General features: G+C 41.6%; 1 protein-coding gene across 3 annotated transcripts in view; it reads left to right on the top strand.

Moving 5' to 3' along the window:
• vps13b (vacuolar protein sorting 13 homolog B) overlaps nt 1-24,540 on the top strand; it is a 297,453-nt gene that overhangs the window by 249,105 nt on the left and 23,808 nt on the right. For all 3 annotated transcript variants that reach the window (XM_087847951.1, XM_087847953.1, XM_087847952.1), the window contains exons 46-50: nt 2,736-2,897; nt 16,989-17,144; nt 19,983-20,249; nt 24,032-24,115; nt 24,313-24,488. In XM_087847951.1, coding sequence (XP_087704077.1) covers nt 2,736-2,897; nt 16,989-17,144; nt 19,983-20,249; nt 24,032-24,115; nt 24,313-24,488 — 845 coding nt within the window. The remainder of the gene's footprint in view (nt 1-2,735; nt 2,898-16,988; nt 17,145-19,982; nt 20,250-24,031; nt 24,116-24,312; nt 24,489-24,540) is intronic.

Below are 24,540 nucleotides of genomic sequence, written 5' to 3'. Positions count from 1 at the left end.
GTTTCCTAATGTGTGTAATTATTTCAGTGATTTTCATGTTTCCTTGTGTCAAGGCTGGCAGGCAGGCCTGTTGTGATGTGGCCTGCGGGGTTAGCATCGAAACATAGAGAAGATTCTTCAGCTACAATTGAAACCTCATAACCCAGACGTGGTCATAGGAGACCACCGCAACCAGAACAGCTGGAGTACTTCCAGATGCATAGCACTCGAGTGTAGTACATGTTTGTGATTTTCACTCATTTAGCAATAGTCGGTAATAATACACAGTTGTAGTCATGGTAAATGAAGTGCTCTTGTTTCCATAATAACATCACAAAGGATTTCTGGCAATCGCAAGTCCACAGGCCAAATAGCGTCTCATTAATATCAACATGAACGTATGTTATGGCTGTTGTAAAATACTGCATGTCCCCAAGTAAGCAGGCTTACTTTCGTTCCCCCCAACCGAGCTGCTGTTGGCTCTAACATCCGTTGAGCCTTCACTGAGTTTTGTCTTAATATAAAAGAGATAAGAGACTGAGGTGTACTGGAGTCGTTTGGTTGCTTGGAACCAAAGATGAGGAAAACATGATTTTTTTTATTATCTTTCTTCATATTTCTGCCTCTTGTCTTTGCACTCAGTAGTCCCATGTGCCCCAAACCTCAGCACCCCACCACTCTAACCTCAGGCCCCATGGCCCTCTATTTTCAATTCTCAGCCCCCAGCCCCACCATGAGACTGCTCTGCCCTAACCCTCAGACCCTAACCCCAGGGAAGTGGCTTTGGTGGAAAGCCACACAAAAGCCCAGTAGTATTTACACACTCTGCTTTCTCACAGAACATTCACAGACTGTTACATGTGGAATTGAGACAACAACAGGAATTTTCCCCCTGTTCATTTTTGGGGGGGGGGGGTTCTTCCCATATTTGAACGATTCTCTTCTTGTCTTTGTAGCCGGAAAGAAAACGATTCAGAGATCACGTTACTGGTTCTTAGGCTCTGGTCATGTGTACAGAAATATATTGGTGATTTCAGAACTGATAAGTGTTTCATTATGTTCATTTTACAGGTTTCATTATCACCTCAAAGGTGTCTTGTTTCATGAGTGTTTCTTTTAAATGGGTGTCGTTATTTACAATCTGTTTTCCAGACATTTTATTGTTACCTTGTTATTTATATGTAAGCCGTTGTGCAGTGCAGATCCGGGTTAGGCTCTGCGAAAGCTAGGTCATTGTATCTGGGTGGATTATGGAAACTGGATCCTTTGATACTATCGACGATGTTTGAAAAAGCTGTCATCTTGTGCGTTTTAACAAGATATGTTGACTGTTTAAATATCTTTGTCTTTATATTTGTCCGTTTAACTCGGAGACAGCCAGCGAGTGAATATGATTACCGGAGGAAGCTTTTCTGATGTCTGTATCGCATTGCCTTGTGAATCGGAGGAGAAAGACGATACCTTCAAAGAGCGGGCTTAGCAATGGCATCTTAAGATGGCAGCAGGAAGTTTGTAAATCGCAGTGTCACATTGGAAAGGGAGCACAGATAGTGTTCCACTATAAAACTGGAAATGGATTTAAAGCCACTGCTGCAGCTGTCCCATCTATATTTTGCTCTCTCTACCTCTCTCACACACACATCTATCATCAAGTGTTCTTTTAATGGTGTAAACTTTCCCATCCGTTTTCAATAGCATCAACAACCCCAGGACCCTGAACGTGCTTGGCAGTGAAACTCTGAGATTTTACTGCCAGCCTCTTTTAACCATCAACCATCACTCTCCCCACCCACCCACCCCCAAGCCATTTAAAAGTATACAGCAGGCTGAGGTCCCTCTTTGTTGGGGTACTTGAGGAGTTGTTGAGAAGTTGTCTGAACTACATTCATGTGCGTCAAGAATCAAGGAGGAGTGTGCAGGAGAGATCCCATCAGAGCCCTAAGAGCCTTTGGAAAGAACTCAAGTAAAGCTTACCCTTGCACCCAAGCGTTCCCTATCCAGCTCAGAGCCATAGTTTGTGCTGTTTTGAATGTGCTTGAATTCCTGAATGCAGGAGAAACACCCCACTCTCTCTCTCTCTCTCTTGGTTAAACCATTATTTTCAATAGCAGGCAATTAGCTCTCCCTTCTTGCATGCAAGGGGACGTATGAGTGGACAGCATCCCTGTATGACTCGCAAGAATTTCTGTGCAGTTCTCAAATTGACTCGGTGTTGTAGGTGGGCCAGACTCCATCATATTGTTTCCTCCAACACACACACACAGTATAGGGATGATACTTACTAACAGGGATGCCTACTCAGCAGCCCACTTAGTTTCCAGGAGGTGCAAACTGGCAACATTTAGCTGTTCAAAAAAGGATTTTAGAATTCAACTAAAATAGAATTAAACTTTATTGTCATTGCACATGACACAGGTACGGCAACGAATTGCCCTGTTTAAAAATTTAAGGGATTGATAAAGTGACGGGCCTCCTGGAGAGGTCAGAGGTCAGATTGGTCCAGCTGGAATACCTGTCAGGCTGTGATGAACCACTCCCCATTTAAGATGTTGTCTCCTCTGATAATATCACTAATTTCCTTCTTCATTGTTACGTCTATAAATACATGCATTGTTGACACACGTATATGTGTTTTGACACCCACAACAAATGCAAACTTCCCAAATAAATGCATTTTTTTAATGTCCTTCCTGTTCCTTCTCCTTTCTTCTTTGTCTTCCCACCTCATCCGCTCATCTCTCTCTTTTTTCTGCCAGAATGGAAACGCAGAGGCTGAGGAGCTGCTCTACAGCCACTATGTTATCTGTAATGATACGCATGAGACGCTGCGCTTTGGTCAGGTGGACACTGATGAGAACGTGCTCCTGGCCAGCCTCCATAGCCACCAGTACAGCTGGAGATCCCACAAATCCCCTCAGGTAACATACACACACCCGAGCAAGCATACATAGCCCATACTTAATGAAATGTCTGATGACCGACAGACTTGTTTTAGTTGATTTTGAATAGAGCCATGCACACATGCATGCTCCTGCACACAACTCTTTTGGATATCAGCGGTCGTCATAAAAGACAGGAACACATGATTAAGATATTTACTTTTTAACATTGTGCAGAATTATGGAAACAGTGAGCACACACACACACTCTGAACCTTATATAAATGGACACCTGAATACACACATACTGCATACATACATACAGTACATATGTGTAAAAAGAATGGCTCACACACAATTTCTGTGCAAAAGCTGTAAGAGGTGTGTATACACACACACACCAGACACATCATTGTGCAGCGGGTATCTGTGTGTCAGTGTTCTCAGACAGTGCCCTGACAGCATTGTTAAAGAAGATTGATTATATTTAACCCTTTGTGGTTTTGAGGTTGAGTGGAGGGTGGGCTGGCGATCTGTGGCATATGTGTGTGTTTGGTGCACACATGTTTCAGGACCCCCATGCGCTCCACAGCGAGTGTGAGAAAGTCAAGCTTGAGAAAAGACATGGCCATAATTGCTCGCAGTAAGTCAGTAAGTCAAGTTGTATTAATCATCGACCATGGTTAATCTGTGCTCTTACCTCACTCTTGCTTACAGACGCACGCACACACACGCAGTGCGTGAGTGGCAATCTGGCATATCAGCACAGTGAACACCACATTTAATTCCTGCAGTGAGTCAAAATGACCTCGGTATTTTCAAGGATATTTTGGATGAAGAATTGTCCGAATGGGCCAAATGTCATCATAGATGAAGAATGCGATTCCAAGATAGTTCTGTCATGTGTTATTCCATCATGTGTTTGTGGTATATGAAATATGTGTTCTCAAGATGAACATGATTTGTGAAACTAGATAAATAAGAAATAGTGCAGCTTTGCCAAAAACACTCAGCTAACTTTGAGTTTGACGATAAAAAGCTTGCCAATGTGTCCGCCTCAGCAAATTGTAGCAAACACTCCTAATTACATTTTGGGGTTATAATAATAGTGACACTGATAAGGAAAAGGGTTGTATTTCTTTTTTTTTTTTCACTATTACAAATCAGTTTCCAGGCTGAGATGTAAGTGGTTTAAGTCCCACGATGCCGTGGAGCGTCTAAAACGACTCTGACCATCACAAACCATCATCTTCTAGTTTTCCTCTATCTGTCAGTCTGCTCGTGACTTCAACTCAGGATCTTCTGTCCTCTTGTCTGCGTATCCCATTTAACTGTGTCCAGTTTTACTGTTATAGGATTAGTATACATATACAATGTGGAAATTGTTTAGCTATAACATCCTACCACCAAATCCTCTCTCATTCATCCCCTAACCCTCCCCCACGCTGACGAATACTCTAACCCTGCTCAGCATTGAGGCACAGCGTATCACTTTGATTTAACTTTAAATAACCACGCTATACATCAGTTCCACTCCACTTTTTCATGCGCTGTCATCACCATGTTCTGTTGCTGTAACTTTTCAAATTATATCCATTAGCACTTTGCAGCTTTGGAGCCACGGTACAATTACCTCACTCATACTGGTTATACTTTAATGCTATGCATAGTTCTGTGTCTCTTCTTTCCATGCTCTGCAAGGACCCACCAAACACAACCCAAAATCCATTCCAGGCCTCACACCCTGAGCCATAGGTTAGCAATCATTCCCTTGTTGCTGGCTCAGTCCTGGTCTCTATAGTCCTATATGAGATCAGTATACCTGCACAGTCTCTGGCTCCTACACCGTTTGTAGGTCTCACTTAGACATTGTGCCGTTCTCATCCCAAATGCACAACTAGTACTTGTCCCTTTCCTTTTCTCCTGAAGTTGAACATCTGTTCTGATGTTCACATCCATACTGGCTAAGCTCGTTGGTCCTGGTGCTGACTCCCTGTCTGTCCTGTGACTGGCCAGAAGGCAACTTTGTCCTTTTAGTTTCCATCTCATCCCAGTAGGTGTTGCCAATATGGTTGATTCTGGAAGGGAACTACTCATGAAGGCTTGGCACTTTTCAGTTTTGCGGCTGTTCCACTTCCTTTCTATTTGGTCCATACAGTTGCTTTTGTGTTCCACTCAGTTTGCTGACATTATCCATGGTCACATCTTTCTGTCTAGTTTGACTCTGTCCAGTCTCCTACCAATATCATTGCGCGCCCTTACTTAGTTTTACAATCCAGTGTATCAACCCTCAAACTACTATCCCAGTTTTTATGTATCTGTACATGCAGTATTGTCTTTCCTGGGAGGCCAGGGGAATGTCGGTGAGCAAGGCCATTGACCTGCCCTCATGGTTTTGGTATGATGTGTGTGTCCCAGTTGAATTGTCCCCCAGGCAATTACACACTCATAAGCCACAGCTTCTAATATGCTTTTGTAAAGTAATCTATGCCTGTTCCTCTCTCGAGCTCCCCTGAGAACACACGAGACATGACGTCTTCTTGAAAAGAGGAGGATAGGTAGAGAAAAAGATTGTGGAAGTGATCACCTGGAAAATATGAAAAATTCAAAAAGAGAGTAGCACAGAGTTGTCAGAGGGGATATTGCACAGCACTACTTGAGAAAAACAAGAGGACATGGAAAAATGGAAGCAGGGGCAAAAGATGAGCCATGCTCTCAACACTCCTCTACAATGGCAGCACCGCCAAAAACATGTCTGCTCACTATCTGTTCTGTTCCTCCCACCTTTCCCATTTCTCTTTTGCTTTTCTGTCTGTTGATGATGCACAAGCAACCCTATTTATCACGAGTACATTGCTGCACCTGAAGTCTTCCCTTCCTGTCTCCAGTTCATACATATAGAAAGAGTCAGAGATGGAATAAGGCCATTTATATGATTAGACAGGCTGTTGTTTCAGCTTGAACTCAGATAGCGAGGCATATTTAAAGTGCTGCAATCTCCTTTATATTGTTCCTGTACGAACGAGAGGTGTTTAATGTGTGTAATCTTGAGCCATCTAACCAATGTACACTTCATACGGTGTTGTCATACCTTCGAGTATCTCGCTTTTCTCCGAAGAGCACTAAAGTAGTGTGTTTTCGTAGTGAAACATGAACCTAAGCTCAGGTCACACTCCCTCTCACTGCTCCTCTGTTTCTTTCCCTTCCACTTTCTCTACCACCCCATCTCTCCTGTCATTCATAACCATGAGACTTATTAAAAGGGTCGATTGAGGCAGTCACGTCCTTAGAGCTCGCTCTCGCCTAACACTTGAGCAAATTCATACCCGTGTGTGGACACTCAGACTCACACATACATACACACTGTAATAAAATGTTTCCTAAGGCCTGGAGTCTGTCAGGCCTCTCAGTATAGTCTCTCCCTTTCAAGCTTAGCATGCCTTCACACCCCAGCATTTCCCGGCCAATGCGAAAATGTTTATAAACACATAATTTCCCTAATTTTTATATGCAGTGTACCATTATGTTCTGCGTGTCACGTAATAGAGAGAGAAGCGGATAAAGGAACACATACAGTTAAATTAATACATCTGTTAAAAACCTTCAGGATGGTCATGCATACAACTACACGATCTTTCTCTAATTACGTGCAGTTTATATTTCGCACAAACACACTCACCATCCCCACCCTGCTGTTTTTCAAGGCTCTGGCGTGTGGTGTGGATGGTTGAAATATCTGGCTGCTCGTTACAGGATACAGCCTGGCTGATGGAAATCCCTGTGGTTAGTGTGGTTAGCAGGGAGAGGGGCGTAAAAAGCCCCCTGGATTTGAGAAGGACTTTTTAAGTGCCTACAAGGAATATTCCCTATTTGAATAAATTGTGATTTACTCCACGAGCAGGCTTCTACAGTAGAGTGTCTCTGAATGCATGTCTTTGCGTGTTAGTGTGTCTGTGTATGTCTGTGATGTATGGTGTTGCTCCATGTGTTAGTGTTTGTGTGGGAGTGTCAGTGTTGTGTTGGCCGTGCGTGCATGCGGTTCCCAGGGGTAATGTGCGGAAGATAGCAGCCCAGGACTATTAGTTTGCGGTGAGATTGGCTGTGTTTTTGGAAGCAGGCATGACAGGGTGGTATTTTGGGTGAGAGTGTGTGTGAAAGAGAGGCAGAGGAGAGCGAGAGAGCAGTGTTACATCAGTGGAAGCTGTGTGTGAACATGTATATATGAATAGTTGTCCGTGTGTGAACCCTGTTGCTCATGTGTCGCAGTTTTGTGCAAGTGTTTTAAGTTTTCAGAAGGGTTCATTGTTTGCTGCTCGTCATTCAAAAGAAACAAATCTCGTCCTTAAAATGTGTCTGGTGTTTTGCTGGAATCTATCAAGACTCAATGATTAAGAAACACTGCCCTCAAGTGAAGTGGTTTAGTCATGCTGTTCATCCAACATTGCCACTTTAACTGCAGTTGACCCTGAGGGGTTATCTCAGCTCCGCTCAGGTTCACCCACTTGCAGACTGAGCATGAGGAAACTAAAAGAAAAGGGAGTGCTCTCCGTCTTAATCCCTGAAGACAACCCTGACTCTTTGTCTATCCTTAGATCTGTGTTTGGTAATCTTTTCACACTGACTTTTGCTTGTAGCCATTACCCTAAAATATAAATAGGAGAAGAAAATAAAAAGTTGGAGATGAACACTGAATTATGAGAAAAAGTTTATCCATTTAGCAACACTGAGTTACACAAGAAGAGATGTTGCAGCACATTGCTAAACATTCCTCTGTAAAACAATAATATTTTTTAGTCCACCTTTATTTGTGATGGTAGATTTGAAATTCCTCCCCAGGGTGCTTTAAACATTTGTGTGTTTGAAACCAGTGTCATGCTGTAACATTTCTTCTTCAGGCTGGAAGTTATCCTTTTAACTTGTATGCTTGGATATACAGATACTGTTTCTTACATGTATTCACGTGCTTCCATGTCAGCTCACTAACACTATCTGGTTTCATGATGATCAGCTTTGTGCATACTCTGGTAGTCCTGGCCAGGTCCACACTGAACATGACACTATGCGAGCCAAACTCACGCACTTTCCCAGTTTTTATGTTTATTTATTGCAAGGGTGTTTTTTGTCTCGCTATTGCTGTAACGTCTTGTAATTTCTCTGTATGGATGGCATCCATACTCGTGAATATAATGATGCATATGTGTTTAGTAATTATACACTTTGCTCAATTCATCAGCAATTCACTGTTGCATCCTTTAAGGCAGCTTAACACAGTTCTTTGGGGATTTACTTGTATCTAGATGCCACAAGGAATTACATCTACACTAATCACTACACCTAAAGGTCAAAGGTGATTAGTAATCTCATGTTCCCTGAATGGTTAAAAAATTTCCTTCCAGACCACAAATCTTACACTTTACCTCCAAGTTTCCTTTGCCTTTTCATCCCACCAGCAGTTTCTTCTACAGTTGGACCTCCAGTGTACAAGTCTAATAATTCTCAAAGGTATATCAGTTTACTGTGCGTATTAGTGCTCTATGCATCAGCATCCAGTAGGCCCATATACATATCTCCTCTAACCCATTTCCCTTCTTGCTCCTTTTTAAACTCTCGGACAGGCTAAGAACCCTTTTTTTGTTGAGAAAGTTTTGCTTTTGTTAGTGTTTGTTTTAAGGAAATGTCACTGGAGGGATGAAACATTTATCCCCAGCAGTGTTTGTTGGGAGCACACTTGATTAGTGATTAAATTGGTATGTCTCAAGTAGTTGAACCTCAACCTCAGCCCCTGTTACATTGCACAGACGAAGAAAAATGTTTCGGCAATCACTGGTTGCCAGTAATTTTTTTCAAATCACTTACTTTGAATATATTCTGGGGAATCATTATCAGCTTTCTGCAACCCACCTTTTGGTCTCCGTTCAACTTGAAAAAAGTACTACATTCATCAGCTCTACACCACGGCTGCCAAAGTCAAGATTTTCATGAGAAATACAGTGAAGACGGACTTCTCCTTCACCACATGTTTTCTTTTTGTCTTTGTATATGTCATTCCTGTTCTTCCTTCCAAATTCAAGCAAGGATTTAGGGGAGTCTGTTTTTGCATTCTTACTGACACTCTCGGAGATTTTATTATGATTCCACTCATGTAGACTAATGCCTCTCATGACGCTCTTTGTGTATAGACTGTATATTTGTATAATTCTACTGCCTGTATAGTCTGTCCCAAAGGAAGCTTTTCCTCTGATATTAAGACATTAATTTAATTACCATGTTGATGAGCACTGTGCTGCTGGAATCTCTGTTGTAAATCTTTTTTAACATTCCAATGTGTTAGCAGTTTACAAATTATATCAATTATATCATCCTCTACATCAAATCCTGGGCCTTGAAATGACAACAAAGGCGCTTAAGCAATGGCGTGCAACCCTTTTTTGTGCAGCAGAACCGTTACTGACTGATCATCACATGAAAAACGTGTTGGTATGTTTCGATTATCTTGGGCCACATGTTGATGACAGAGTTTTTTCACTTGGGATCCCAGTTTTAACAAATATACCAGCCGCCATTGTGCTGTGATTTCAGGTACAGAATAGGGTTCCTCACCACAGCTGATGTTTTTATAAGGTGTGGACAGGATACAAGACAGTGGAGTTAAACACTGATAAAGAATATAAACCATTAAAAATGTTGACAGCGTATCAAAAGCCTTTTGATCTTTGGTCTACACTAAAATGCTGTTTAAAGCATTACAGAAGCGTTAAATCCTTCTCTTAAACAAAAATGTAATTAGTATTACACTCAAAACACCAAATGAAACCTCTTCACTTCAGTGAGTCCCAGTTCATTTTTCTTTTTCACTAGAGAAATGGAACATTTTGGATGCAGTAATTGTACAAAATGGCACTAAAACTAAGTTTTGTTATTTTGATCAGCTCCTTGGTTGAATGCGCTTGTACGGCTAACAGTAATGGTTTTATGTGGCCTCCATGGTAGGACGTCATCCAATTAATATGCTCTTCAATGCTGAGGACATCACTCCAGACAGGTTAGCTGTCCTAAAAGAGTTGACCTCAGTTAGCCCCTCTTTCTGTGCCTCTTTCTGTGCTTAATGCTCCTGAACCAGCCTTCGTCTTGATCCTCTACTAAAGCAGACCATAGGGGAGGTGCAGGTGAAGACTGTGATTATTAAGGTCCCTCTGGTGCTGCTCTGGGTTCAGCACCATGGACAGCACCTGGTGCTTTATGGCTAGTCCCACAGGAGCACCACTGGGTTGCGTGGCTGTTTTATCCAAGTGGCCTCACACACATCACACAAGACCCTGAGACTCGGAAAGGCCTCTTTTCACCCAGAGAACCGTCGCTCACTGGAGGTTTTCTCTTTTTGGATCCTTCTCTGTAAACCCAAGAATTGGTTGTGTGGGAAAATCGCAGTAGACCAGCAGGTTGGCCTCACCATGTTTACATGACTAAATGCTTTGAGTTGCTGTCACATGATTGGCTGATAAGATGTTTATCGTAATGGGCAGTTTTAAGTAATAAGGTGGCCAGTGAGTGTATATAGACACTGAAGGTTATGTCCTGCTGAGGGGTTTTTAAACATTGACTTACATATCCCAGTGCTGTGCGGTTTTTATCCTCTCCTCTCAGACAGAGCTCCTTTTGTCAGTTCTCTTCATTTGGTTCAAGCACTTGCCGCGTCTGCATCTCCAGGAGACTTGAGGCCCTGCATGTCTAAGATGCCTTAGTAAAAAACCAAGGGAAAACTATTGAAGTATGTTAGTCAAGCATAAATCTCTTAATGTCCCATCTGTCAACCACGGACCCACACAGTGCCTTTTCTCCGAAGCTTCTTCGAGCTCTCAAACCGCTTCTTAGACTTGCAAATCTGAGCTTTGATGTTGTGCTGCTTTGCTTCTTTTGTCAGAAAGAGGGAGCCAAGGAGGAGAGAAGCATTACAGACAGCTGTGAAGCCACCATAATTCCCCCATGTCACATGGGTTCGCCCTCACTGCCCTGGCATGGATGCTGTTGTGTCTTTCTCTGTCGTAATTCTCTTTTAATACATATTCTTTTTTTAAAGGGCAAAGTAATACGTATTCTTTTGTTTTGTTGTCTGGATAGAAACCTGTTTCTCATTTGTTAGGTGGCCAGCTAGCTCCCTGGTCCCAAAGTAATTTCCCCAGACAAGACGGGCCTCTGTTCCACATCCCTCTTTTTTCATCTCTGTCTGTATTATATTAAATAAGATAGGCACTACAGAGACTTGTCAAGCTATTTTTAAACTTTTGTCACATGACATTGAATTCACATGATTTTAATCAGCCATCTAAGACATGCCGCAGCTTCCTCAGGCCTTTTATAGGACCGTGTGTGCAAAGCTACTGGTGCTGATACCTCTGCTCCACATGTCTCAAATCTCCTATTATAGTCTGAGAGAGATGAAATAAAGGAATGGTATTAATGGGGAGACAACCATTGACCACTGCAGCTTTGTCAGCCTGTCTGTGTAGCATCGAAGAATGCCAATTGCATATCCGCTGCAGACATAGACTTAATTTGTATTGTGTGCACCCAAGCACATTCCTGTTGAGGACAATAGACAGATAGTGGTTATAGTGGCAAGAGTGAGTCATTCTGTCTAGAGTAGCGCATGGGTCATAGGGTATATGGTGTTTTTGTGTGTGCACATTTATGTGAATGTCTCTCTAAAACTCTCTCAGAGAGAGTGATTTCATGTATGTTTTACCGTTTGTGTTTGATTCCTATGTTGGTCCTGACACCCACATTATCAAAGCAGACACTTGAGTGTTTGCCATATGAAGTGCGCAATGAGTCTGTGTTTACCAGGACGTTAACAGTCAGTCCTTTGGCTGTGACTGACAGATCTGTTACTGTCTTTTACAGGAAAGTTGGTTGGTAATGATTTTCTCCTGGGAAAAGATTAAGCGATGAACCGGGCAGTAGACATGACATCGTACACATTAGGGAGGCTGATGGTTTGAGTGACTCATTGGGTATAATTTACAGTTTAGCAAGTTGGGGGTGGTAATTCTAAGAAGTTAACACCACTAAATGTGTTGGTCATATGTTTGGCTTCTGCATCTAGTTTCCATGGTAATCTAAAATGTGGATGATGTGATTTGAAAACGTTTACATGGTGTTGATCTTGTATTAAGACCATACTTGGTCTCAGTGATATTATGTGTGGTTTTTAATTTCATCCTTCTGTCCACTCTCTCTGTTACTTGCAGATTAGTCATAATTTCACCAAACTCTTTGTTTTGAAAACATATGTCAAAGCACCATTATTAAGTTTAGTGGGTGCACGGTGACTGTGAAGACCTGTCGTTTTAAAGTTTCTGAAGCCTTTTTTATGCAGGCCATGTGTGGCATTAAAACAGAAAAGGAACTTGCACTGACTTAGCATTAGGGATTTTACTTCAATGCAAGATATTTGCTAATGTTACCATACTCATCTGGTTCACTATAAAACCAAATTCAGCTTGTATTCATTAATTAATTCAAATGTCTAAAAATGTACTGATATTTTACATATCATCCCCCAGTAAATGAATAGAACAGATGAACTGAGATCATTTTAAAAATAAGGATTGGTTTTAATACTAAAAAATTGTGGTTTGTGACCTGAAGTCTGTCAACCATGGATATGGTGGAACGTTTCCACCATTGAGATGCTTGGATAGGCCTTTAGTTAGGCAACCTTCAGTTCCTGCCTGTTTGTTGGTCTCTTTGTCTTTAGCTCTTCAGTACATAAAATCTTGTTCTACTGGACTGAGATTGAGTGACTAACTTGGCCATTGAAAAATACTCAATTTCCCTGCCTTTAGAAACTTTTGAGTCTTTTTTGCAGTTTTGGGTCATTACCCATTTGCACTGTGAAGAGCTGTCTGATCAGTTTTGCAGCATTTGGATGAATCTAAGCACAGAATATGTCCCTGTACGCTTAACAGTTGATCCTGACACTTTTATCAGACGTCTAGTAGCCTTATACCTCTGGAAGTCATACAAGCCAGTCTCTGTGTCTCCAGGTGTCTCTTGATTGTAGACTTTGACAATGACGGTGATTTTAAATGTTTTTAAATTTCAACGGACAAGCACTCCTGCCTTGCTTGCCCTGGTAGAACATCACTGGACCTCACTGTATATTTACTTTGGTTGAATCCTGAATAGATTTAACCCGAAAGTCCGGTTCAGTGTAGAGGCACTGGCACTTCTCATTGTGGATTTTTTGGATGGAAAGTATTGCTTTATCTTCTTTTTTGTTTTTTGTTTTTTTCTTGAATGTGGTAAAGTAAGTAAACAGTGGTGAGGTGGTCATTTATAAACCATATAAAACTTCAGCTTTAATATATGGGGAAACCGTGACACCCCACACAGCAAGTAGCCAGTCTGTCACTGAAGTTTCCAAAAAAGGCAGAAAAGAAAACACCGAACAGAAGATGGTCAGATCGTCATGTCCCAAAAATGCTTCACCAAGCCTGACTGTTTCAGTCTTCCCAAAACTCGTAAGACATCACCAAATAGTGTGGTCATTTTGGAAAAATCCAGAACAACCATATTTGACCAGCACAACTCAGTTACAAAAACATTTAAGCGGCATGGTCGAAGATGTCAGAGTAAAAAACAGAGTCAATGTAGTTCAAGCAAGAGTGACTGAACCTATTTTAATATCTGTCAGATGAGTCATCACCATGGAGCCGAGCTGAATAATCGGTTGCTTAGTTATATTAGCATATTTGGACAAACATGTCACTCATCATTTTGATATAACCGGGATGTACTGTCAGACCTAAAGACATATGATTAACTTACAGTAAAGTAATTTCCAAACAGTCAACACAGGTAATTGTTTGATTATTTTAATGACTAGAAAATATGTTTACTTAAAGTGTTTTATTTATCTATCAGGTCAAATAAAATTTGAGGAATTTGGATAATTGCTTGTATTTTGATTATGTTGTGACTTGAAGCCAGAGTTATTATTGGAAACTAAAAAAAAACAAGACATTACCGTGGTTAAAATCTACGCGCCATAAGTGACATGTGGCAGAATATTTAGAGTACATCAGAGTGCTGTCAGAAAATAGCAATAGTTTGTTAACATCCACAAACATTCAATTATTCCCATGAAGATCCCTCTTTTAGCATAGTTGGAGCCTTCCAATGTGCTGGAGTGAAGCAGTGTCCATCATCAGCCATAATCACACTCTCCCCCTGAGGATTAAAGGGAAATGAAGTGAGGGTGAGATTTCAATTTCACATTTCTTTCACACCTAATACCTTTCTTGGGAAATTATCGCAATATAATAAATGGGTCTTCAGTTGTTTTTGGACAAAAAAAAATCTTCTGCTTCGGGCCAGCTGCTGAAAGTGAGTGTTGGAGTTTCTTGTTAAAATATTTATTTCTAGATGAGATTCATATTTAACTGAAGGCTACAGCACAACCTCTGGTTTTTGACATAGATATAAGAGACAGTTACATGTCGGGGGGTGGAGGGTTAACAATGACCCTTTAACTTTTACTCAGTTGTCAGTTTATTTCACCTTGGCATACCGGCCTTGTCTTGTCAGTTTGCATCACTGGGCTTTTCTCTCATTTCGAGCCCTGCGGTGTATGTCATCATTTTGTTTCGTGAGGTCAGAGATCTTCAAATTATAAGGCAGTTGTTATGGTTTGTCAACATGCCTGGGGTTGCCACAACTCATATGGAAAAAAAAGTATAAAAGATGAGTTCTTTCTCTATTTAGGGTCATCTCCATGTGTTACAGTCGTCTTTTGCTTTTATTTTGCACCTTGCTCCCTACAGTTGACTAATTAAAGAACAGTGTGATTATTTAAAAAAAAAAATGTTTTGCCTTAAATAAAATCTTTTTTCCCCCATAAATGCTGAGTCTCTATTCAGTTGAACACTGTTGGTGTAAGGCGAGGCTTAATCCGTGTGTATAAATCGGCCACATGTGGCTGGCTGGGTTTTCTGTGTCACAACAGTTGAATACGTCACAGCGAGGCAAAACAACTTCTTATTTTTCATTCTTGTTGTTCTACACATCCAGTTCATATGTGTCACTGCTGGAGGGTTTTTTTTCTTCTACTGCTTGAGTCAGAGACATGATGAATTAAAACAAAAGCAGCAGTAACTGTTTGAAGTCTGAGGAGAAATGTTATTATGACTTCTTCTTTAAAGGTCAAGTTGAGCCACAGGCATGATAAAGTGCACAGAGACAGGGGGAGGAAGGGCCAGAGGAGGTAAAGCAGAGAGAAGTGTTGAAATTGCAAATCCATCCTCACGCATGGTGCTGACGCACGGCAGAGGTCTCCAGTGGCTTCACCATCACAAGATTTGCAAGGTTTGGGCCGTTATTGTCACCAGTCTACTCTAATGAAAGGATTATAATATAAATACTGAGTTCTAATCTGTAGGACCTGAGGTGAGCTTTGAAGTGAAAAGGTATCAGTATTAAGTCATGGGAGTAGAATGCCAAACACATTACAGTTCATTTCTCAACTTTCCTCAGATCACAATATTCTTAGCTGGGCTTGATTATGAAATTGTGTGTAATGTAGTAAAGGCTTGGTTCGGTAATATAGTTCTCCACCTTAAGGCTTAAACTTAACCTCTGCCACCTGGCTGTTAAGACCCCTCTGAGTACGTGCACCAAGTAGGAGATCTCAGAAATGTAGCTCATTTCCACGCAGCTGACAGCGAGGATGACAGATCTTGTAGAGAGTGAATTCAGGGTTTGATTAAGAATGTTATTGTAAAAAAATCTGTCTTCAAACACTAAGAAAAGACTGCAGTGCTGAGAAGCACATAAGGTCTTGACCAAGGTCCCCCCGTGCCCTTTGACCTCAGGAGTAATTTGTTTTTCTTTAAACACATTGAGTAAATGTTCAGCATGTTGAAGCAACTACCCAAAGTGTAAATGTTCAAATTTTCAGTGTTTCAGTCTGGTCGCTACTCCTCTGGGGGATCACTGACCCCGAATCTCACTCTGCTGCTTGCCCCCGCCCCATCTGTCTTGATAGTCCCATGACATGCTTTGTCTTTCTCATGTTTTCTCCCCTTCCTTTTCAACTGTTGCTAGTTTGATGTTGTGCTGGCAGCAGGGTTGACACAGAGTTTCTATGCTGTAGAAAGTCAGCCCCCCTGCCTCGGGAAGGGGAGAAGGCTTTAGATCTCCCTCTGTATTTATGATTCTGCTCCTGTATTATGACCAAAATCTCAAGAAGAATCATACTGTTTGACAAAGGAGTTTCCTTATCATGCAGCTTTGAGCAGCTTCAGATAAGAAGTGGACGGATGGTCTGTGAATAACCTCACTGTAGCACAGGTGTGATGGGCATTTGGCCAGACCACTTGGTTTTTGTACTGAATGTTTGTGGATTTAGGTGGAGGCAGCACCCAGTAAATGCTGCATCACTGCATCATGCATTAATTAAAACCCAGTCAGCTTATTGCAGTGTGTATTTTGTGTATCGGTGAAAGCAAAAAAGCACTGTTCAGGCTGCCTCTTTACATATTTTTAGCCCCGCTACCATGTCGAGGCGCACAGTTTAAGGAATTATGGGGAAAATGGTTGGGGGGGAAATTGTCACCACTCTAAAGTTGTTTGACTGTCAAAAGAAAGGAAAGCATCTGTTTATTACTGTTATCCTGAGCCTGTGTGTTTATACCGAGCCACACACATGGATGTGCTCCACACTGAAGTGATGGATATGCAGCTCAAATGGTTGGGGGCCAAAATATGTGCCTCTTATTTAGATGTGTGGAGAAAAGAGTCTTCCACATTCAACCGCACAAGTACACACGCACAAACAATCTGGTCACTACACACACTGCTGTAATAATCTTCCACATCAGCTGTTTTCCACCAGCCAGTTTATTGTGTGCGACCTTCCATTTGTGCTTCCAGCAGCAGCAGGCCTGTTCGGCAACAGTAAACAGGAACTTTGTTGTTCTTTTCCCCCCCTACCAGAATTTCCCAAACACAGTCCTGTTGTTTACTTGCCTTTTGATCGGGGTAAATAAAGGGCAAGAAGGCTAACCTCTGATGTCTGCTAACTTCTGTCTGTGTTTTTGTGTGTATGTTCTGCTCTGTGCTGTCCTCCAGCTGCTGCACATCTGCATCGAAGGATGGGGGAACTGGCGCTGGTCAGAGGCCTTCAGCGTGGACAACGTAGGGACTCTGCTTAGGACCATTCAGTACAAAGGACGCACCGCCTCTCTCATCATCAAGGTCATACAGCTCAATGGTGTCCAGAAACAGGTACTGTCACTTTTTAGTAATTACCCCTTTACTGACTTCTTTGTTTGTAAAGACTTAAATAAAAGAAATATAACTCATTGGCCATGTAGTTGTTATGGCGGGTATTTTCCGATGAAGGTCAAAGGTTTCCAGAAAGTTAAACATCTTACTTTTCTTGTCGTTGGATCAGAGTTAATGTGAATAGATTTTAGCAGATCTTTATAATTAACTGCAGCGATAAAAGGAAAGATGGTGAACAGCATTACCAACCCCCAGATTTCATTTGTAGAAGATTCCAGGTGCAAGACTCTTTATAATTCACAAGCAATGATTTATGGCCCAGATACACCGCAGTAACAAAACAGGACCAGAGTTCTCAACATAATCAAGACTATAGGGATCCTGCAGATTATCTTGCTGCTAACCTGTTAAACATTTACACTGAAAGCAGGAACATGTTTGCTGCATTACGCCTGTTGATTTCTTCTATGTGACACAAAAGCCTGGCTTTTTTCCCAGCACTCATTTCAGGATGAGTGCTTTTTAATCTCCTTTTTTTTTCCCCTGCTTTTGTATGTTATGATTTAGTAGTTGCTTAGCTAACAACAGACTGTCTTTGTCAGTTTTTGTAATCTGTTTTAGAGCAATAAAACAAAAGCTTATGAACTTTAAGCCATCCAAAAACACAATGTGTCCCATCAATCCACAGAGAAGATCACAGCAAATCATAAACCAGCATAAACCAAATACATACACCAACTGTCTGTTTTTTTTTCGCTCTAAGAAAAGGAATGAATCATGCTGGAATTTTTCCACAAATAAAAAGCAGAGTCTTCATATTCCTGAAAATGCAGAGATGCCATCAGATTGTAGCTGTGACACTTTGTTATGTAAACAGTGTCAAGTGTCACACACATCTCCCACTCATCCTCCAGACAAAACAGACTCGGCTTCTCGCATTCCTTCTACCATCTGTCCCGAACTTTGATTACATCTTGTTTCCATTGGATGCAGTGATAGAGTATGAACATTGGTCATATCCAATTCACAACAAAAACCCCAGAACGGGACGGCAGCTGCCACTACAGAGAAACGCATGAGTATACCTCAGTCTGGGTTTTCTTTTGGGAGGGTGGCGTCCTCAGCGCCACACCATGTCCTCTCCGTTACCCTCTTTCTTGCTTCTCTATGGTCTTTCATTGTCACCTTTTTAGTTCATATTGGCACCTATTGTTAAAAAAGTTTATAAAGTGCAGTTTATATTAATCTCCCTCATACAAGCCCATACGCACATGCGTCTGCACATGGATGCGTGAGTGGGAGAACACTTGTAAAAGCACGTGCATTAGGCCTGCTACTGAAAATTACTGTCAGGATCACTTAATCATCGATTATTTTTTGATCAGTGGTTCATCTTTAACATGGAAACAGTGAGTAAAGCTTCATGTTGTTTCCATTACAGTGTGTTCAAAAAGAGAGGTGAAACAAAAAAAAATCTTCTCTATGAAACCAGCTTTCTCTCATTTTTGGTATGTGCTGATATGATAGTCTGTCTATATAGTTAAATGGAAAAGAGAGTTTTTCACAGGACTTACGAGCCATGTGATGTTAATTAAATGGTCTTGTTTAACTGATCATTGGCAGCTCCGAAGCATTCATTGCCGCAATCCTCCCAAAAGCAGACATCCCAGCAAATGTCTACAAAAAACCTTCAAAAGCTGTATCTCAAACTCTACGGACATCAATTAGCATGTTAAAGGTTAAAGTTCGTGACAGCACAATTAGAAAAATACTGAACAGGTATGGTTTGTTTGTTAGGGTTGCTTGGAGAAAGCCTCTTCTTTTCTCCTCTTCTCTCTGAAAAAGAACATGGTAGCAAAGTTACTATGTTTCAATTGCATTTGAACACACTGCAGTACTTCTGGAGTCGTGTCCTTTAGACAGAGAAGACCAATGTTGAGATGTCTGGTCCCAATGCCCAGGATGACACATTTGGTTGTGTTTGGTTTACCATCTGTCAAGCACAGTGGTGGAGGGGGGATGATTTGGGCTTATTTTGTGGACACAGGACCTGAGCACCTTACAGTCAGTGAGCTGTGAGGTCATCTGTCCAACAGCTAAAGCTTGGCCCAAATTGGGTCATGAAACAGGTCAAACTACAGACGGAGTGAAACAGAACAGAATCGCTGGTCCAGTCAGAAATCAACCTGATTGAGGTTTTTTTTTTAAACTCACTGATTTATTTATTTTTTAACTGTGAGTCCAGATCTTCCATGCACATGCATATACTACAAGTTTTTTTTAAAAAGCACAATAAGATGTTCCACACACAGAGTACAGTGTGTGTGTGTGTGTGTGTGTGTGCGTGCGTGCGTGCACATATGTGTTTACATTGATTCACACATAAGTCATTTCCGTTCCGTTCAGTACAGATTGTCTGTATTTCTGTTAACTGATGTAAGGGTGTGTGTCTGTGTGTCACCTTTGAGATGTGGAATAAAATGCAAATTAAGATGTGAATGCAATGGTTTACACATCATTTAAAGTAAAAATACTGCAAGAAAGAGAAAGGTTTTTTAACACACCTCTTAACTGGGGGATGTATATGAAATGTTAGTGATCTTAAACTGTAAGGCAATGAGGAAAGTTACCCTTTATAAAACAGCTGGGAATCGGAAATTATTCAGGTAGAAGTCAAAGCTGATCTTAGTTGGAAGGCGTCTTTTTGAAAACCGTGACTTTCCGACATTCCCAGTGACATGTTGTAAAACTTATCTCATAATTATAGAAGTTAATTATAAGGCACTAAACATCTTTATTTCTAATTTGGGCAATTCTGTCACACAACCCTCTCCCCAGGTAATAATCTGTGGGCGGCAGGTCATGTGCAGCTACCTGACTCAAGACATTGAGCTGCGAGTGGTGCAGCACTACGTGGGGCCTGATAGCCAGACGGTAGTCAGGGAATACTGCGACTGCCTGGAAGCAGGAGCCAAGCTGCCATCCTACGTGCTGGAGGATGCCGAGATGACAGAGCTGTGTGTAAGGGCTCGAGGAGACGATGAGTGGTCACAGGATGTTCAGCTGGAACGGAGGGATAGGAGCAGCAGCAGCTTTGTTGTACAGGTAACACAAGTAGAACTTTAAGTAAGCCTTCCACATATCCACTTAGTTTCCCAGAGTCTTGTCTGTACATGTCTTTACAATCAGAAGCTACATCAGTTACAATTTGTTGCGTGTGCATACTTGCAGATTAAAATGCACACGCGTGCTCCGCTGTGCCTGGAGCACGCGTGTGTGTCCAATTGCAAGCTGTCGAATGTGCTAGCCACGCACACAGAGTTTCTCTCACACATTGCTCACACCACTACTTCTGACTGGCTCTCCATCCACACAACATGTTTGGAGCCAGTGACTGGACCACCAACTGTGACCGGATCCTCTTCTCCTGGGTGGCCACAGTGGCAGCGCTTCCATGCTGCTACTCGCTGTTAGAGAACAGATTGAGATCTTCCCCTCAGATAGGCTTACAAAGACCCTGCAACCCATAACCCAGCCATGTTGAGAGGTAGAAAATACTGTTTATGCTCTCTCATAACAACGTTAACCATAGACAGGAAACACTAGCTGATATGTGGGCACAGGGAAAGGCTTTGAAGGCACTTTCACACCACTGGATAAGCGCCAGCTCCATCCCTGCTGTTCTTGCGTTTGCTCTTTATTTTTCTTGTGCTTTTTTCCCTGCTGTTCTTGTATTTGTTCTTTATTTTTGTTGTACTGTCTTTCTTTGTCTGCCTCTCTCTTTTTTATTTATAAGCCTCACGCTGTTAACAGCTAGCCATCTACCACTCCAGCTCCTGTGTGTGTGTGTGTGTGTTTTGGAAAAGGGGGTCTGAACATCTCTGACTGCACTCCAGCATGCACTGTTATCTTTTTTTGTAGGATCAGCGATTCATTGCACATCTGGAGGGCTGGCTCCAAATGAGAGAGCTGCCTGAACTAGTAGCTGGGTTCTTAGATCTCTCTATCTGTGCCTGTCTCCTGCTATTTCACTCGCTTGTTTCCTCCCTGCCTTTTACCCTCTCGCCCACACACTGGCTCACTCATCTATCTTCTAGTTAACTCCTTTCTTTACTTCATCGTCTGGCATCAAGCCTGTCCACCTGTCCTGCATCCCTCCATTTTCAGTGTTTGTCTTCTTTTTTTTAAAAAATCTGCCTGATGATTCCCTGTATCAGTAATCCATCTGAGGTATCTCCTTTTTCATATCTCATCTTCCTCATCCTTAAATCTTATTTTCAACATTTTTTAAGCATGTGAGCTTTAGAGAAAGCACAGAAGGTCATCGCGACTTTATCCCAGTGGTGAGCATTTTTCAGTTGATCACTGTAGAGCATCTGTTTGCCAAAGTTTTACTCCCTCATCCAAATAAGTCTATTTTGCAAGGGTCTGTATATTAAAACTGAATGTTCACCCTGTCTCTTTGCTCTGCTCTGCTGACCCTACCAGTAAATGAAGTCCCCAGGCTGTCATAAACTAAACCGCTTGTAATGTGAATTGGCATCCCAAGACTTTAATGAGGAGTGAAGAGTAAATGGGACAAACACCAGTGACACATTAAGAGTGCTTAGTGTTTGGTGGGCACACTCTCAGCCTTTAAATCTTGCAAAGATTTAACTGACTGTAATGGGCCACTATCTGGCACTAACAGTTGTCAGTCCTCACAGCTATAGCATTGTGTTGCAGGGCTTTAGGGAGACTTAACATTTAACTGCTGAAAGAAGCCAAGAAACAAAGATTTTTAGGACAAAACATCATTGATGGAGGCAGTAAATATCATGCCACGGGGTAAAAAGGAGCAAAAGCATTAACGTTTATCCAGTTTATTCATATTTTACATCTTAACCACACAAAAAGTGTCCTTGTTTGCTAGTGTCCTTGATCTCTGTCTATTGTCTGTAGTCTTTACAATAACTGGAATAGATTGCAAGTGTTAAAATACTACATCCACTCTAGTATAGTATAACCCAAATCCCCCCCCCCCACCGTGTAAATTTTAAATACAAACATGTGCCATTATTAGAATTAAAATAAAGGTCATTAAATAAATAAATTAGTATTAAAATAAAGGTCATTTTGAATTTGATGGCTGCAACAGGTTTCAAAAACGTTGGACTAGGGTAGCTTCCCCTTTTCCTTTAACAACAGCCTGTAAAGGTCTGGGAACTGAATAGATCAGTTGCTGGACTTTTGGGAAAGAAATGTTACCCATTCTTGTCCTGGGTCGTATTTTTCATTTCGTGGTGCATCAAATGTTGTCAACTGGAGAAAGATCTGGAGCACCGGCAGGCAGCCGGACTTTTTTACTATGAAACCATGCTGTTGTAGTAGATGCATATGCAGTTTAGCATTGTCTTGCTGAAATACACAAGGCCTTCCCTGAAATAGAGGTTATATGGATGGAAGCATAATGGTAAATGGCCTGTATTTGTATAGCGCTTTTACTAGTCCCCCCTAGGGACCCCAAAGCGCTTTACACACCCAGTCATCCACCCATTCACACACTGGTGGAGGCAAGCTACAGTTGTAGCCACTGACAGAAGCGAGGCTGCCATATCGCGCCATCGGCCCTTCTGACCACCACCAGTAGGCAATAGGTGAAGTGTCTTGCCCAAGGACACAACGATCGAGACTGTCCAAGCCGGGGCTCGAACCGGCAACCTTCCGATTACAAGGCGAACTCCCAACTCTTGAGCCACGATTCGCCCCGATTTTAGTTACTCTAAAACCTTCTAGCATTCATGTTGCCCTTCCAGATGTGCAAGGTACCAATTCTATAGATAATAATGCACCCACACATCATCAGATTCATCTGACCACAGAGCAGTTTTGCCTCAGTCCATTTTAAATGAGCTTTGGCCCAAAGAAGACACTGGCATTACTGGCTCATGTTCACATATGGCTTCTTCTGTGCGTGATAGAGTTTTAACCTGTGTTTGTGGATGGCACAATAAACTGTGTTCACAGAAAATGAATCTGGAAGTGTTCCTGAGCTCCTGCAGTGATTTCCATGACAGAATCACTCCTTTTTTTATCGCCGCGCGTCCTGAGGGCCTAACCAACACAGGCATCTATTATTGATTTTCAACCTTTTGCCTTGCTCCCTGAGATTTCTCATGATTCTCTAATTCTTTTGATGATACTGCATGAAATATTCATAATCTTCATAATTTCACATTGAGCAACATTATTCTGAAATTGCTACTCACTTTATTGATGCATTTTTTTTGCAGATTGCATAACGAAGCCCATCTTTTCTTCTGAGAAATCCTGCATTTTTGTATCCACTCACATTACGGCCCTGTTGCCAGTTAACCTAATTAGTGCAAAATGTTCCTGCAGCTGTTTCTTTTTAGTACCAATTAGTTTTCCGGTCTTTTGTTGCCCTCTCCTAACTTTTTTGGGACGTGTTGTAGCCATTAAATTCCAAAAGAGCCAATATTTTTCTTAAAAAGGTGCATTTTCTCAGTTTAAGCATTTAATGTTTTCAGTGTTCTGTTGTGAATAAAATATGAGATTATGAGATTTCTTAATTATTGCTTTCTATTTTATTTGCATTTTACACAGCGTTGCAACTTCCCATCAGTCATAAAAGGCTCATGGGGCAGTGTCATCATCCCACTCTGTGGGCAGGCAGCCAGGCGGGTGGCATGAACACCCAACACATAGATCAAGAATGAGGCGACATAGAATTTTCAAATTCATATCATAGGAGCATTTGTTAAAATGCTCAGTCTAGTTCAAATATGACCAAATATCAAAGTCAAGGTCAGAGGTCAAGTTTGTTGAAAATCCTTCAGGCTTCTTTGGTATTGATATCTTCTAACAGCTAGTTTGTTTCCTTTCAGGTGCCTTGTTCTAATGGCTCATTGCTTTATGTTCTGTGCACTCTCATCACAATCGAACCCAACTCTCATATGCAGCAAAGAGTGGTGAGCATCTGTTACAATATTTACTGTTACAGAATATTTTAAACCTTTTTGTTTTGATCTCTGGGAACTAAGTAATTATCCAACACTTAAGATTAAGAACTTTACATGTTTGGTGTAATCTTTATTTTTCCTGATTTAGTTTTGCTCTCATCAGTTTGTCTTTTCATTGATTGTTCTGTATGGAAACCATGTTCCAGGTGGTTTTCAGTCCACTGTTTGTCATGAGGAGCCACCTGCCGGACTCTCTAATCGTTCATATAGAGAAGAGGAGCCTCGGACTGCGAGAAAGCCAGCTAATACGTGGACAGGGTCACCAGGAGCCCCTGCTAAACACGGAAGCTGACCTCACCCACCATCTCACTTTCCAAGCCAGGTAGAAAAAGAAATATGCATTGGTCCAAAAAAGGACATAGTAGTTCAAGTAA

Source organism: Neolamprologus brichardi, chromosome 11 (genome assembly GCF_056152115.1).
Source record: "Neolamprologus brichardi isolate AB-2024 chromosome 11, ASM5615211v1, whole genome shotgun sequence".
Classification (NCBI taxonomy): Eukaryota; Metazoa; Chordata; class Actinopteri; order Cichliformes; family Cichlidae; genus Neolamprologus; species Neolamprologus brichardi.
This window is presented reverse-complemented; position numbering and strand designations above follow the sequence as displayed.